General features: G+C 46.5%; 1 protein-coding gene across 2 annotated transcripts in view; it reads left to right on the top strand.

The window, feature by feature from the left end:
- The first annotated feature begins 8,705 nt into the window (after window positions 1-8,705).
- The window catches only part of rims2b (regulating synaptic membrane exocytosis 2b), a 149,810-nt gene continuing 141,852 nt past the window's right edge, over window positions 8,706-16,663 (top strand). For both annotated transcript variants that reach the window (XM_018741460.2, XM_029248076.1), the window contains exon 1: window positions 8,706-9,450. In XM_018741460.2, coding sequence (XP_018596976.2) covers window positions 9,311-9,450 — 140 coding nt within the window. In that variant the 5' untranslated portion in view covers window positions 8,706-9,310. The remainder of the gene's footprint in view (window positions 9,451-16,663) is intronic.

The raw sequence follows: 16,663 nt of genomic DNA, 5'->3' as shown, positions 1-16,663 counted from the left end.
CAAACATTAAATACTTCATATAATGAAGAATGGGAAAGTGTGATATTGTATGTGTGTATATATATATAGCATAGAGGCACTAATCATAGCAGCACAGGAACAAGCTCTAAGTACAAGATCAATCGAGGCCGGGGTCTACCACACCAGGCAGGACCCCAGGTGCAGGCTGTGCAAAGATGCCCCTGAGACAATCCAGCACATAACAGCAGGGTGTAAGATGCTAGCGGGCAAGGCATACATGGAATGCCATAACCAAGTGGCTGGCATAGTGTACAGGAACATCTGTGCCGAGTATGGGCTGGAAGTCCCAGGATCAAAGTGGGATACACCCCCAAGGGTTGTCGAGAATGACCAAGCTAAGATCCTGTGGGACTTCCAGATCCAGACTGACAAAGTGGTAATGGCTAACCAACCGGACATAGTAGTGGTGGACAAACAGAGGAAGAAAGCCGTAGTGATAGATGTCGCTATCCCAAGCGATGGCAACATCAGAAAGAAAGAACATGAGAAGCTTGAGAAATACCAAGGACTGAGAGAGGAGCTAGAAAAGATGTGGAAGGTGAAGGCAACAGTGGTACCCGTGGTAATCGGAACACTTGGGGCTGCGACCCCTAAGCTGGGAGAGTGGCTCCAGCAGATCCCGGGAACAACATCCGAGATCTCTGTCCAGAAGAGCGCAGTCCTAGGAACAGCTAAGATACTGCGCAGAACCCTCAAGCTCCCAGGCCTCTGGTAGAGGACCCGAGCTGGAAGGAGTAAGACCGCCCGCAAAAAAAGGGGGGGCGAGTGGGGAATTTTTTTTTTAATATTATATTATATTATATTATATTATATTATATGGAGTATGACTGCTAACTTTTATATAGAAACAGTGCTCAAAAAGAAGGAGACTTTTGGAGTGGCCAAGTCAAAGTGCAGGATGAAATCCAGCTGAAATGTGGAGTCCACATACTCTATATACATAGGTGTGTTCATGGACATATACATGGACAATTGATATATGCAGCACCTGTGCCACACACATTTACCTGAGACTTTTCTCTAGAGCAGTGTACAGTGTTACAATCATTTACCCATTTATACACTGAGAAATATTACCAGAGCAATTCAGGATAAGTTACATTGCTCAGGGGTGCTACAGCCAGAAGTGGGAATTGAACTGACGACTGCTGGGTGCACAGGGAGCAGCTCTAACCACTACGTTATCAGATGTACCCACACACACAGAATATGTAAAGCCACAGATAATCACAGAGGAATGTAATCTTTTCTGCCCGCTTGTAGTAAACAGTAGACGTGTACATTGTAATGACATTAGTGCAAATTTGCAAGGAGCATTTACTGTCTTGTAGGTGGGGTGGGGGAGAGGTGTCAAGTTGTACTCAGCTATTTTTAATTTTATGTCTTTATAATTCAGGCACTCAAACCCCTCCACCACGTTAAGGTGGCAGTTCGCTGAGTGCCTGAATGACCTCAGGAGCTATGTTGCCTGGGGCTATATGCCCCTGGTAGGGTCTCCCATGGCAAACAGGTCCTGGGTGACAGATGAGACAAAGTGCGGTTCAAAACCCCCTTATGACTATAAAATCAAGGCTCTCGTTCACCCCGCCCAGTATGGGGTCACTGGGGCCCCACCCTGGAGCCAGGCCTGGGGGAGGGGCTCGCATGCGAGCGCCTGGTGGCCAGATCTATGCCCACGGGGCCTGGCTGGGCTCAGCCCGAAGCCAAGATGTGGAGCCACTCTTCAGTGGGCTCACCACCTGCTGGAGAGGCCGTAAGGGGCCGGTGCGTTATGATTTGGGCGGTGGTCGGGGCCGAGTGCCCGGCCGACCCAAACCTCGGACGCCAACTCTGGCTTTTGGGACATGGAATGTCACTTCACTGGCGGAGAAGGAGCCTGAGCTAGTGCAGGAGGTTGAGAGATACCATCTAGATATAGTCGGGCTCACTTCCACTCACAGCTTGGGTTCTGGAACCACTCTTCTCGACCAGGGGTGGACTCTCCACTATTCTGGCGTTGCCCAGGGTGAGAGGCGGCGGGCGGGTGTGGGCTTATTAATAGCCCCCCAGTTCAGCCGCCATGTGTTGGAGTCTACCCCGGTGAACGAGAGGGTCGTCTCCCTGCGCCTTCGGGTCAGGGAACCGTCTCTCACTGTCGTTTGTGCTCATGCGCCTAGCGGCAGTGCAGAGTACCCGGCCTTTTCAGAGTCCCTGGGGGGCGTGCTGGAAAGCGCTCCCACTGGGGACTCTGTTGTTCTACTGGGGGACTTTAACGCCCACGTGGGCAGCGACAGTGACACCTGGAGGGGCGTGATTGGGAGGAACGGCCTCCCTGATCTGAACCCGAGTGGTGAGTTGTTATTGGATTTCTGTGCTAGTCACAGTTTGTCCATAACAAACACCATGTTCATGCATAAGGGTATCCATCAGTGCACTTGGCACCAGGACACCCTAGGTCGGAGGTCGATGATCGACTTTGTAGTCGTTTCTTCTGATCTTCGGCCATATGTCTTGGACACTCGGGTGAAGAGAGAGGCTGAGCTGTCAACTGATCACCACCTGGTGGTGAGTTGGATTCGATAGCGGAGGAAAAAGCTGGACAGACCTGGCAGGCCCAAACGCATAGTGAGGGTCTGTTGAGAACATTTGGCAGAGGCCCCTGTCAGAGAGGTCTTCAATTCCTACCTCCGACAGAGCTTCAACCAGGTCCCGAGGGAGACTGGGGACATTGAGTCCGAATGGACTATGTTCCACACCTCCATGGTCGGGACGACGGTTTGGAACTGCGGCCATAAAGTCTCCGGTGCCTGTCGCGGCGGCAATCCCCGAACACGGTGGTGGACACCGGAGGTAAGGGATGCCATCAAGCTGAAGAAGGAGTTCTATTGGGCCTGGCTGACTCATGGGACTCCTGAAGCAGCTGACGGGTACCGGCGGGCCAGACGGAACGCAGCTCTGGCAGTCGCTGCGGCAAAAACTCGGGCTTGGGAGGAGTTCGGTGAGGCCATGGAGGAAGACTTTCGGTCGACCTCAAAGAGATTCTGGCAAATTGTCCGGCGACTCAGAAGGGGGAAGCGGTGTTCCACCAACACTGTTTACAGTGGAAGTGGTGCATTGCTGACCTCAACTGAGGATGTCCTCGGGCAGTGGAAGGAGTACTTTGAGGATCTCCTCAATCCCTCCGACACGCCTCCCGTAGAGGAAGCTGAGGCCAGGGACTTGGAGGGGGACTCGTCCATTACCCTGGCTGAAGTTGCTGAGGTAGTCAACAAGCTCCTCGGTAGCAAGGCTCTGTGGGTGGATGAGATCCACCCCGAGTTTCTCAAGTCTCTGGACGTTGTGGGACTGTCTTGGCTGACACGCCTCTGCAGCATTGCGTGGAGCTTGGGAACGGTGTCTCTGGACTGGCAGACCGGGGTGGTGGTCCCTCTTTTTAAGAAGGGGGACCGGAGATTGTGTTCCAGTTATAGGGGCATCACACTCTTTAGCCTCTCTGGGAAAGTCTATGCCGGAGTACTGGAGAGGAGAATCCGACCGATAGTCGAACCTCGGATCCAGGAGGAGCAATGCGGTTTTCGCCCTGGCCGTGGAACACTGGACCAGCTCTATACCCTCACTAGGGTGTTGGAGGGTTCGTGGGAGTTTGCCCAACCAGTCCATATGTGTTTTGTGGACCTGGAGAAGGCATTCGACGTGTCCCTCGTGGCATCCTGTGGGAGGTACTTTGGGATTATGGGGTTCAGGGCTCGCTGCTATGGGCTTGTTCATTCCCTGTATGACCGGAGTAGGAGCTTGGTTCGCATTGCCGGCAGTAAGTCAGACCTGTTCCCGGTGCATGTTGGACTCCGCCAGGGCTGCCCTTTGTCACCGATTCTGTTCATTATCTTCATGGACAGAATTTCTAGGCGCAGCCAGGGAACGGAGGGTGTCTGTTTTGGTGGCCACAGGATCTCGTCTCTGCTTTTTGCGGACGATGTGGTCCTGTTGGCTTCATCGAATCAAGACTTACAGCGTGCACTGGAGAGGTTTGCAGCCGAGTGCGAAGCGGCGGGGATGAGAATCAGCACCTCCAAATCCGAGGCCATGGTTCTCAGTCGGACAAAGGTGGATTGCCCCCTCCAGGTTAGGGGGGAGTTGCTCCCTCAAGTGGAGGAGTTTAAATATCTCGGGGTCTTGTTCATGAGTGAGGGAAAAATGGAGCGGCAGGTTGACAGACGGATCGGTGCGGCGTCCGCAGTAATGTGCTCATTGTTCCGGTCTGTAGTGGTGAAGAAGGAGCTGAGTCGTAAAGTGAAGCTCTCAATTTACCGGTCAATCTACGTTCCTACCCTCACCTATGGTCATGAACTCTGGATCATGACCGAAAGAATGAGATCGCGGATACAAGCGGCAGAAATGAGTTTCCTCCGCAGAGTGGCTGGGTGCACCCTTAGGGATAGGGTGAGGAGCTCAGTCACCCGGGAGGAGCTCGGAGTAGAGCCGCTGCTCCTCCGCATCGAGAGGAGCCAGTTGAGGTGGCTCAAGCATCTGTTCCAGATGCCTCCTGGACGCCTCCCTGGGGAGGTGTTCCGGGCATGTCCCACTGGGAGGAGGCCTCGGGGCAGACCCAGGACATATTGGAGAGACTACGTCTCCCAGCTGGCCTGGGAACGCCTTGGGGTTCCCCATAGAGGAGCTGGAGGATGTGTGCGGGGAGAGGGAAGTCTGGGGGGCTCTGCTCGGACTACTGCCCCCGCGACCCGGTCCCGGATAAGCGGAGATAGAAGATGAGATGAGAAGATGTCTTTATAATGTATTCTCCATTAGCTCGAAATAAATTTACATTTACATTTATTCATTTAGCAGATGCTTTTGTCCAAAGCAATGTACATCTCAGCAAAAGTACAATTTAATAAATAAATATGTTCAATAATCAGTAAGAGCTACCAAAATTCTCTAATGATTAGTACAATGAAGAAAGTTTTCAAGTCATATAAAGCAGTGTAGTGTGTGTACGGTGTTGTTAACACTTAGAAATTCCAGTTAACCATGAATGCTGAAGCAGGTGATCAGTGAAATCACATAACAGGAGGGAGAGAAGAGACTGAGAGAAGACAGTACCAAAGTCACACACCCAAAATTTGCAATGAGTAGAAATGCATTAAATTTGCCTCACCATACCAACTGTCACTACATCATTCACTGTATTAATTATTAATATTTTACTGCTTATGTAGCACTTTCATTTCTAGCAACTTATTATATAGCTGAATATTTCAAAAGCACTAGTGCAGAATGTGTGTTTTGTTCAAGGGCTCTAACGCAGGAGTCAGATGTGGGCCTTGAAATGGAAAAATACAGGTTGAACGTAAGTCACATGTAAAGCATGTACTACTCATTTTTAATGTTGCTTAAATCATGCAGCACCTTTCAGAAGTATGCAGGCCCTTGACCAGCATCACCATTTTACAGCATCACAGGCGGTACACTGAAATTTTGCTCTTGGTTATATTTTATTTCAAAACACTGAAACTAAAGGTTATTTAAAGGTGACATTGTTTTTTTTATGTTAGAAAACATTTTCACAACATTTTTCAAAAATTAATATGCTAGAATTGAAATTTCACAAGTACTGTATAATAATACAACAGAATCTAGAATACCTAGGATGGGTGGGCAGCCACTGACACTTGGACAAACAGAGGTTTGGAGGTCTGTAGTTTCTTCTTTTCTTTTCCTTCGTGGCCAGTTGGCTATAGCTTTAATACCTAATGATGTACCTGATGATGTAATGCACTTTTTGGGTAGTTCTTGGACATGTGCGTCGCTTGGAGAAAAGTGTCTGCTAAATGAATAAACACACATACACACATCTCACACACATACACACACATATAAAAATTAAACAGCACTGAATATTGTTTTGATTAAGAAAACTGTATTGCTCACATGCTGATTTATTTAACTCACCTGAGTTATTGCTCACCTGCTGTGGCATTGAGATACTCAGGTGTTTGGTATGAAAACACACATCACTTTTCCACCATTTTTCACACAAGAGTATGCTTTGGGTCTCATGCAGGAAGATCCCTCCAGACACAAATCAGCATTTAGTGCAAAGCCTGTAACTGCAGTCTTAACATGCAGACCTAACATACTGTGCCTCACTGCAGGCGTTCTATTCTTTCACTCTTCTGCAGAATGAAGAGGTGCGCAACTGCCACCACAGTGAGACTCTTGTAACAAACTACAAACTGAAGGACCTCTCCACCATGCCTCTGGAAAAGGCCCAGATACAGATCTGCTCATCTGTCACTGCTGGCTCGTCTTGCTCCTCTGCAGTCTTACTTTTTCTACCAGCGAAGCAACTGCTTCCGCCACATCAGCAACTATTTGCTTGTCTTCAACAAATTATATTGAAAAATCACTGCTTTTAATTACGATAAAAGCCTCACAGCCTGTACAGATCCTTAAATGTATATGAGGTGGTGAAAGACCCCACTCACGTCTTCTCCTCTGTCAGCATATTTTCTTTTCATGTACATTCCTGAACATGAAGATGTCCAGTGCAAAAAGCATGTACATATTAACATCAGGGCACTAATCCATATGCATCATCAATGAACAAATCTAAGGGAAGAGTTTACATGTATTTCTGTGGATGGTTTCATTGAGAAGGGCTGACTGTGGGGAGTCATGGGTAAAATAATAATCACACACCCACACACACACACACACACACACACACACACACACACACACACTGACTGAAACTGCTTGTCCCCAGTGGGGTTGCGGCAAGCTGGAGCTTAACCCGGCAATACAGGGCGCAGTGCTGGAGGGGGAGGGGACACACTCAGGACGGGACACCAGTCCATCACAAGGCATCCCAAGCAGGACTCGAACCCTAGGCCCATCAAGAGCAGTCCCCAGCCAAACCTACTGCCCCACCGCACCATCTAAAATAATAATAATTCATCTGACAGATTGTCATTTTACATTTAATCACTTAACCAACAGTTTTCTCCAAAGAAACTTATGATGTTAAGGTACTTACAGTTATTTATTCATTTGGAGCAATTTAGGGTAAGCATATTGTTCAAGGGTACTACAGCCAGAGTGGGAATCAAACTTGCAACCTTTGGGTCAAAGGCAGCAGTGCTAGCCACTATGCTACCATTTTCTGCTTTTATACATTGGACACACACAGGTATTTTATCTGTTGAGCAGATTTGTAGTGGAGTCCATCCTAAAGATGAAATGCTGGAAAGAAGGAATTCCCCAAATACAGATATGCAGTACAGCAGGAATCAAACAAAGTGAATCTTGATATGAGATGGGCTGGTGAAACAGTCAGCTTCACAGCAGTAAATGGCTGTCATTTTCCTTCAACATCTGCAAATTTTTTATCTTTTTATATCACACAGAAGGACTTTGAACTGAGAACACAAAATATTTTGCACCAGTGTAGCTGTGTAGCAAGCTCTTCTCATTGTCTCACATTACTAAATAATAAAAAGAACTCTGTTAAAACCAAATTAATCAGGTAGCCAAGGGTTGTTCACACTCTGAAATAAAACCTGCTGGAATATACAGTATGGCTGTTTTATTTGTCATTCACTATTTAACCTTTATGGCATCTAAACAGGGCAGGAAGTGGCATAGTTGTTAGGGCTTTTCTCCACCTCCTGCTGCAGTACCTACCCTAAATTGATAGAGTGCAACTTACCTTGCTGAATGAATAATTAAATCAGTTGAAGTTTGCCTGTCTAACAGTATAAGTCGCTTTGGACAACAGATTGAGATAAACAAAATGAATAATATCAACAATTACATTAAACTTCTCACTGTTTCAACTGTGTTTTAACAGCTGGTGTTGCCTTACTTGGCCTCTTTGGTCATAGTTTTGAATCCAGCTCAGTCTATGTGGAGTTTGCATGTTCTCCCTGTGTCTGTGTCGGTTTCTGCTGGGTGCTCCTGTTTCCTCCCACAGTACAAGACATGCAGGTCATGTAAACTGGCGGTGCAAGATTTCTCTTAGTGTGTCAATGAGTAGGGGTAAGGCTATAGGGGTGTGTGGTGGCACAGCAGGTTCAGCCAGTGCCTGCTGTTTGTTGGGTCTGGGGTTTGAGCCCTGCTTGGGGTTCCTTGCAGTAAACTGGTGTCCCATCCTGGGTGTTTCCCTTGCACCCTGTGTTGCCAGGTAAGGCTCTGGCTCACTGCGACCCCACTTGGGACAAGTGGTTGTTGATAATGGATAGCTGGATGTGAATGGGTGATGTTTGTGTGTGTGTGTGTGTGTGTGTGTGTGTGTGTGTGTGTGTGTGTGTGTGTGTGTGTGTGGCTACTCTGAGATGTAGTGACATCCTGACCCAGGTGTACCCCATCTCAGCGCTGCTCCCAGTGATTTGCAGATTGGCTTAGGATTGCTGTGACCCAGGACAAGCCAGTGAATAATAGTAGTAGTAGTAACAGTGCAAAAAGGCTTTGAATGACATTTTAGAATTGTTTGCGGGGTTTCCTAGAAACACCACATGTTCACTCCTTGGCAGAGACATTGCTCTGTGAAGGGACAGCTGCCACAGATGCTTACGCTGTTGCCAGGTGTATGTGTGAGTGTGTAAGCGGGAGTATTTGCAATTGCGGGGGCACGCCATCCAGTCCGTGTTTTCTCTGCAACTTGCAGCCTGGGTTCCTCATCCTCCTCATCCCCCTCATCCTCCTCATCCTCTCTGACCCGGCACGCCGAGCCGTTGTGTTGCATCTCTTGTCGTAAGTGTTGGCTGTCGCACGTTTTTCCCTCTGTCTGGGAGGGGAGAGGGCAGGAAATAACGACGAAGGACGAGGGAGGGACACACACACAGAAAAAAAGAGAGAGAAGGGAGTTGGGAGGTGGAGCGCTGACAGCTGGTGCCTGGCCATGCTCCCCAACGGAGCCGGCGCGCCGCCCTTCCCCTTCTCTTCTGGAAGACGCCTCCTGGAAGCCGCGGAGCCGAACCGCTGAGAGAAGAAATGTGTCCGCTGCGCGCTGTGCGCCGGAGCCGGAACCGGAGCCGCAGCCGCAGCCGCGCGGGCCTGGAGCTGCTGTGAGCGGAGCGCGCTGTCTCGCGCCATCGCATCCGTCATATTCATAACGAGTTGCTTGCTCCTCTTTGTCGCTGCGCGTTCAACGTCGGTTTCGGAACAAAATGCGCACGTGACGGATTAATAAACAGACTTCAGGGGCTCCTTGTTAAACGGGGTTGTGACGCCCCCGTCGGCAATGGCGGCGCGTGCTCGCCCCTGGAGCGGCGCTTTGAAGCGGCTGTGAACTGCTGCTCGCGCGGCCACTATGTCGGCACCAGCAGGGGGCCGTGGGGGGCCCACGGAGCTGCCCGACCTCAGCCACCTGACCGAGGAGGAGCGCAGGATCATCCAGGCCGTGATGGAGCGGCAGCGGAAAGAGGAGGAAAAGGAGCAGTCCATGCTCAAGTGAGTGTGTGTGTGTGAGAGAGAGAGAGAGAGAGAGAGAGAGAGAGAGAGAGAGAGAGAGCGAGCGCTGCTTTTAGTTCTCACTTTCACACAAATCGGTGCAAACACACTGGGGGGGCGTTGGCTTGACGGACTAACTGCGATCCATCCGTTCAGCCACGGATGTTTTTTTATTGCTGTTATTACTTTATTATGTGCAATTGTTCGCGGGATCTGTGTGTGTGTGTGTGTGTGCGTGTGCGTGTGTGTGTGAGAGAGAGAGAGAGAGAGAGAGAAACACCACTTCTTCTTTCAGCTCTCACTTTCCCACAAATCGGTGCAAACCCTCTTGGGGGAGGGGGGGGGGCGTTCGGTTAACGGACTAACGGCCGCAAACGACCCATTCAGCCGCAGATAATGTTTTATTATTGCTTTCCTTATTCCTCTTATTATTTTGTTATCATGTGCGATTGTTTTCGGGGGGCTCTGTGTGTGTGTGTGTGTGTGTGTCGCTTTCGGGTTGGGTGAGCAGCAGCCGCCATCTTCGCAGAAGGATCCTCTGGACCACACACACGCACGCACACACACACGCACGCCCTTTAGCGCGGATTACAACACACACGGCCGTGTGAACCCGCAACAGCTCCCTTGGCGCGCAGCGGGCGGCCTCTGGTTCAGATGCATGCGCTGTCCAAGGTGCTGTCGGTGCGGCACTGGCCGGACTGCGGGGAAAACCCGCTTCAGCGCCAGTCGGTAATGCGGACTGGGCTGTTGATCTTGCTGTTATTATGCTGACTTAAAAAAAATCACTTATTTTATTTTATTTTATTTTTTGGATCATAAATCTTCTTTATGATGCAAAGCGGCAACATCACATCTTAATATCAGAACACCCAGAATAATCGGGTGTCATCGGGCCTCAGTGGAGTTACACTACGATATAGTAACACTGGGGGATGCAGAGCGGACACAGAGAGGACACAAGGGAACGTAGAGGGATCATAGAGGAGACACATTCAATTCAGTTCAATTCAATTTATTTTACAGAGCACTCTTCTCACACAGTGACACAGAGCAATGATCAGATATAAAAGGCTGACTATACATTAAATTACTCCAATATCAATTTAATTATTAAACCTATAAGTAAGCCAACTGGCCACTGTGGAAATGAAGAAAAAAACTCCCAGTGGAAAGCCAAGGGAGAAAAAAAAACCTCTGGGGTCCAGGTTCCAGTGGCTGTCCATCCCCCTCGGCATTGTAGATAAAGTAGATTTTTATGTCAACTTAAACGGGTTATAAGATTTGCACAAAATGAATAAAATGTATTTATAAATGCAACATTGTATACACAATTTATAAAATTCTTGCTAGATGCTAATATGTCCCAGTTCACATATGCATATCTCATCCACCAGGGCATACATTCATCAGCTTTCATCAACATGGAGTGCAGGTATCACAGCTGGCCTCTTCAGGTCTGTTTATGGGGAGACAATGCTCAACAAAAGAAAGGGTTAGTAACTGGAGACATAATGAGATTAGAGGATTTTATACTGAAACACAACAGATAAAGCAGGAATCATATCGGTCATGGATGCACCAGAGTGAATATATAAGTCTTAAGGCTGGATTTAAAGGCTGAGACAGTCATGGTATTCCTGGCAGTAACTGGTAGACTATCACAAAGTGTTTCACTCTATTGCTAAAGGCATGCCCTTCTACTGAGATCTTATTGATCACAGGTACTTTAAGGTAACCTGCACCTAATGAAGAAAGAAAATATTGTAGGACATAAGAATCAGTAATTGCCCTAAGGGAAGATGGAGCAATGCTATTGACTGTGTTATAGGTCAAGAGAAAATTTTTATAATCTGTTTCACATTTACCTAAAAGCCAATGCAGTGATTGAAGGACTAGTGTTATATGGTCGTCCTTTCTAGTTCTTGCAGCAATTCTCGCAGCAGCATTTTGTATTACCTGTAACCTGGATACAGTCTGGTACGCAGAACCCGATAGGAGAGCATTACAGAAATCCAACCGACACAAAACAAAAGCATGAACCAGTTTCTCTGCAGTTTCTCCTGCCTATATAAAATTTGCCTTAATTTATCTATATTTCTCAATTGAAGAAAGCACAACTTAGTCAATGTTGCAATATGAGACATAAATGGTAAGTTTAGGTCTAAAACACCCAAAACTTTTACACATTTCATATGCGTGACACTTAATCCATGAGTGATAAAGATTGATGTGACTGTGTCAAGGGTTTCAACATCACAATTCAGCACAAGTGCCTCTGTTTTGTTAGAATTCAGACATAAAAAATTACTCATCCACAACTTTATATTGGTATTACAGTTTGCTAAAGACACAATCTGTGATGAGGCACCAGGCTTAAAAGAAATATATTATTGAGTGTCATCAGGATATGAGTGAAACCTTGCGTTATGCTTATGAATAATATCACCCAGTGGTAATATATAGAGTGAGAACAATAATGGACCCAGTAAATAGCCCTGAGACACACCATATTCAACCACAGCTGAGAATGAAGGGGCGCAGTCATCAGATGTTCGTACAGATACAGTTTGATAAACATGAACTGAACCACTTTTGTGCCTACTAGTCTAAACAGAAATTGAAGTCTTTTGAGTAAGATACCACGCAGCACCTGGTATGCCTGTGATCCAGATCACTTCAGATTTTTCATTTTTATTTATGTTTTACTATTTTGAAATTACTCTCAGGAATATTTGAAAAAATAATTATTACTATGGATGCTATTGTTTGGTCGTCTGCTGGTACATCATGTAACAGTATTTTATCACACCTAATATAGCAAACACATATAAAGGTGCTCTCTGTGAATATGTTTCTCTTCATTGGCACTAATGTTGGCATCTTCAGCTAAAGGCTATGCCAGCACATCATGAGTGTGACAGGTGTCCTGCTGCATTGGGGAGGGGTGGTGGTGGTCCTGGCACTGAGAAGCTGGCAGTACTGAGTGTCTTCTGTGTGAGGATCTGTGGGGGCTCAGAAACTGGGCTTCAGTAAACTTCACTTACAGCTACACTGATTCATTTAACAGACGTTTTTCTCCAAAGTGTCGTAGAGCTTAACGTAAACAGAGTGAATCAGCCACACACAAAGAGCTTTAGACACATGCAGTGCATTGTGAAAGCACAGTCAGTGTGTCCAACAGCACCCTTTTCACCATCACACATTTCACAGTAGCTGCACATGTAACCTATAGGAAGTACAGAGGTGATCCTCACAGATGGGTGTGACGTGAGTTTAAGGAGCAGTCAAGAGATCAGAAAAGTGGCTCTGAAAGATATGGCTTTGAGACTTGAATTTTGAGAGGAACTCTGAGGGTCAAAGATAGTTGGAGGCAGAAAAGAGAATTTATGAACTTTTGATTTTGGACCTCCTGCAAGTAGGACCACCAAGGAGAAGGAGGTGGAGTGCGTTCGTCAGAGATGGCAGAGTTACTGCAGGTCATAAGGTCAGCTCCTGAACCCTGACATCACCCCGATTTTGTGCACTTTCCTCAAGTTGCTTATCTAAACCACATCGCTGGTTTTGTGAAATTTTTTTTCTTGCCCTTTTTTGGTCATTTAAAGATGTTTTGAAATATATATTTCACACTACAGTCTTTTTTATTTGTTAGTGAAGCAGCTGGGGTTAAGTACAAGTCCCCTTCCTTGTCATTCCATTCGGTCACGAGTTTGCATCTGTAACCACTCAGGTCTGTCTCAACTTTGTCTCCAGTTATGGTTGCTGATACAGTATATTATAAAGTAGAATACATTGTGTTTATTGTGAGTATGGTTAAAGGGAAACCCTGAGCTGCAGTGACACTGTGGGCAAGCGTATATGTCGAGGAGCCCCACAAGAGATCAGTCACAGGCTTTGGACACAAAGAGTTTGTGTCTTCTGTCCTTCTTCAGAAAGTCTGGTGCAAATGTGAACAGAGACAGAGGAGTTTCTCTCTGTCACAGAAAGACCAGCACATTCGCACACATTTGTGACAAGCAGCACACAAAAATCTGAAGGAAGTCTTGCTTCAACCCTGCGATGGACTGGTGTCATGTCCATGCACCCCATGCTTATCTTGACAAGTGATTAACAAAAATAAATGAGTGAAGTCTTACTACATGCATAGACCTGTACATTTTTGTCTTTATAATCCCAGTTTTTCCTTGCTTTTAATGAAAAGTTAAAAAAACTGAACCTATGCAGTGTTTGGAGGCCATGATGGTGCTACCAAGCCATACATCAGCACATCATGTGGCCGCTTCCTCTCTCACTCACACTTCTCCTCATTAAGTCTTTGTTCTGCAGCTGCCTTCAGAAGAATTAAAGCCCTCATTCTGGGGGAAGTACTTTTGCTTTAAAGGTTAAAATGAATCTGATAGATGCCATGCTGTGTACTGAATTCAGCCACAAACCTCCCAGTTACACTTTATTGTGGGGCTTTAAATTCACATCGTGATTGTTCTGTAGTTAAAGCAGCTCTTTCATACAATTCTGTATATTTTTAGAATTTCATTCAGTCTCTGTATTTTTTTCTAACTTGCTGCTCCAGAAAATTGTGTGTGTGTGTCTGTGTGTGTGTGTATGTGTGTGTGTGTGCGCGCGCGCGCACATTCATTTGTTCGTATTTGATATGTAAGGCTCCAGGTTAATCATCATCTGTTATCATTTTCCTGACACACTCATCTGGTTATATGTGAATAAAATGTTCTTTTTTAACAAAAAACAACATAATATTACAAAAAAAAGACAGAATAATAGATGTGTCATGTGGCGGGTGGTGCAGTATGTACTACACTTCCTTACCGAATCTGCATTTATATAAAAAAATAAAATATAATGTGATGTTTACTTTTGTAAATAAAATTTTTTATGTTACTTTTAATAGAACTAAACTGTGTTTTTGTCCCTTGTTTATCTTCAATCTTCAGTTCCATAATAGTTAAGGGGGTTTGAGACCCCCACTGTTTCATTGTTGTGTGTTTCCGGAACTTTATCTCATATGCTGTGGTAAAACACCACACTGTACATAAGAGTGAAACTGTCAGTCAGAATCATCTTCCACGTGAGATGCTAACAATATTAAGAACATGTGTCTTCATGGTATATGTACATGGAAACCTTCTGTTTGTCTTGGTGACTGGTAGTGTCTCAATGATGCTGTTCGAGACTGACCGCTAGGGGTCACACTCGAGGGTGGTGTACTGTTCAAGTGTGGAGTTTGGGTCCAGGGAGAGGGGGTCTTCACTTGAGGGGGTAGTTATAGCATTCTCTTGCTCTGCCTGTCACCAAGGAGCTGTCACTGGACACAGGCCTGATGTTCATGTCTTCCTGAGTCTCCCCAGCAGGCAGTGTAGTGAGGGAGGGCCCTGATGAAGCTCTAACTGCTGTGCCACCTGCTGGCCCATTGTATCACTGAGCAAAGCATCCAGTGAGGGACCAAATGAAGTGTGACATGTTCCTAATTGACAGTCATTCTGCTGCCACGCCCCCTGTGGCTGGGCCTGGGCCACACAAACTGAACACACTTCTGCTCATGTCATGGTGAAGTGTGTGAGCTTCCATAGCAATGGAAAATGCATGGAACAGTAATTTTTGCAAAAATTAGGTTTTTTGAAAGAAAAATTACGTAAATACTGCTTTCCCAACTGCAGGCAACACTGTACTTCAAAACAAGTATTGTACCTTGACAACATACCATACTATAGCACGATGGTTAATTTCAACTAGGAGGTTAGAGACCCATGATAGGCCCAACTTTTCAACAAGGTTACATCTCTTGTCAATAGTGTCAGCTGTTGTGCATTTGTCCATCTGTTTGGGAGGGGAGAGGGCAGGAAATACATTTAGTGAGAGACAGCACATCAGATGTGGGTTTAGACATGGATTTGAATCCAGCTCAGTATCTGTGTAGTTTACATATTCTCCCCCTGTTCATGTGGGTTTCCTCTCACATTTACAGTTATTCACTTAGCAGACACTTTTCTCTGAAGCAACTTACAATTGATACAATGGAGTGTTACTAGCCCACACACCTTATTCACCAAGGTGACTTACACTGCTAGATATACTACTTACGATGGGTTACTCATCCACACATCAGTGAAACACACTCTCTTTGTGTCACTCACATACTATGGGGGAACCTGAACATCATGTCTTTGGACTGTGGGAGGAAACCAGAGCACCCGGAGGAAACCCGCACAGGAAGAACATGCAAATTCCACACAGACTGAGCAGGGATCATACCCATGTTCTCTCGCACCACCCAGGCACTGTGAGACAGCAGCTCTACTCGCTGTGCCACCGTGTTCTCACAGTCTAACTGCATGTATTTCAGGTGGACTGGTGACTCTAAATTGACCTTAGTGTGTGCAGCTACTCTGTGATGGACTGTCCAGGGTGTAGCTCTCCTAGCTCAAAACCCAGTGTTTTTGCGATAGGCTCTAGACCACTGCAATTCTATATTAGGGCAAGTGGTGAATGATAATGAACGAACGAATGAACGAGCGAATGAATGAATGAACAAATGGACAGACATTAGTAAAAGCATCCAGGTATATGAATACTTCCACCTTACACCTGTAAGCTAGTACTTCAGTCCTGAGGGGCCTCTGTACAACCCATTCATTTCGGTTGCCAGGCCTGCTGCTTGGACCACAAATCACCTTGAGGTCACTGGACCAAGGGCTTCAGGTATGCTGAGGCCTTGGGGTCCTCAGGACAGACCTGTGGCGACTGGTACACAGCACTGGGAGCCCAGTCAGGTTGGACAGACCAGTAATCACATCACAAACAAGGTATCGCTGTGCAACCCATCCTGACCTTTGGGCATATGACTAAGGTAACATGCATTCTGCAAAGGGACAGAAATGAGCAGCAGGTCAGGATCAAGCACCCATGTGGTATGCAGGACACATGAGATGTGAGATTCATGTTCCAGAGGATGGCAGTGGGAGGAGCTCTTGGTACCAGCGGAGGATATTTCAGTTGTTGATGATTTTGAGCCTCGTAACTCCATCCACATCAACATGAAACACATTTGCAACATACTCAGAGATGGACAACAGTGTCCCACTGAGCTGCTGCACAGCTGTCAATGTGTAAAAAAGTCTGCACTGAGTCAGTCAAAAGTAAAATAAATCCATGAATAAATAAACAAAAAGAGAGCACAGACGCTGGACAGGAGTGTTGG

The sequence above is a fragment of the Scleropages formosus genome, chromosome 23, assembly GCF_900964775.1.
Source record: "Scleropages formosus chromosome 23, fSclFor1.1, whole genome shotgun sequence".
Taxonomy (NCBI): Eukaryota; Metazoa; Chordata; class Actinopteri; order Osteoglossiformes; family Osteoglossidae; genus Scleropages; species Scleropages formosus.
This window is presented reverse-complemented; position numbering and strand designations above follow the sequence as displayed.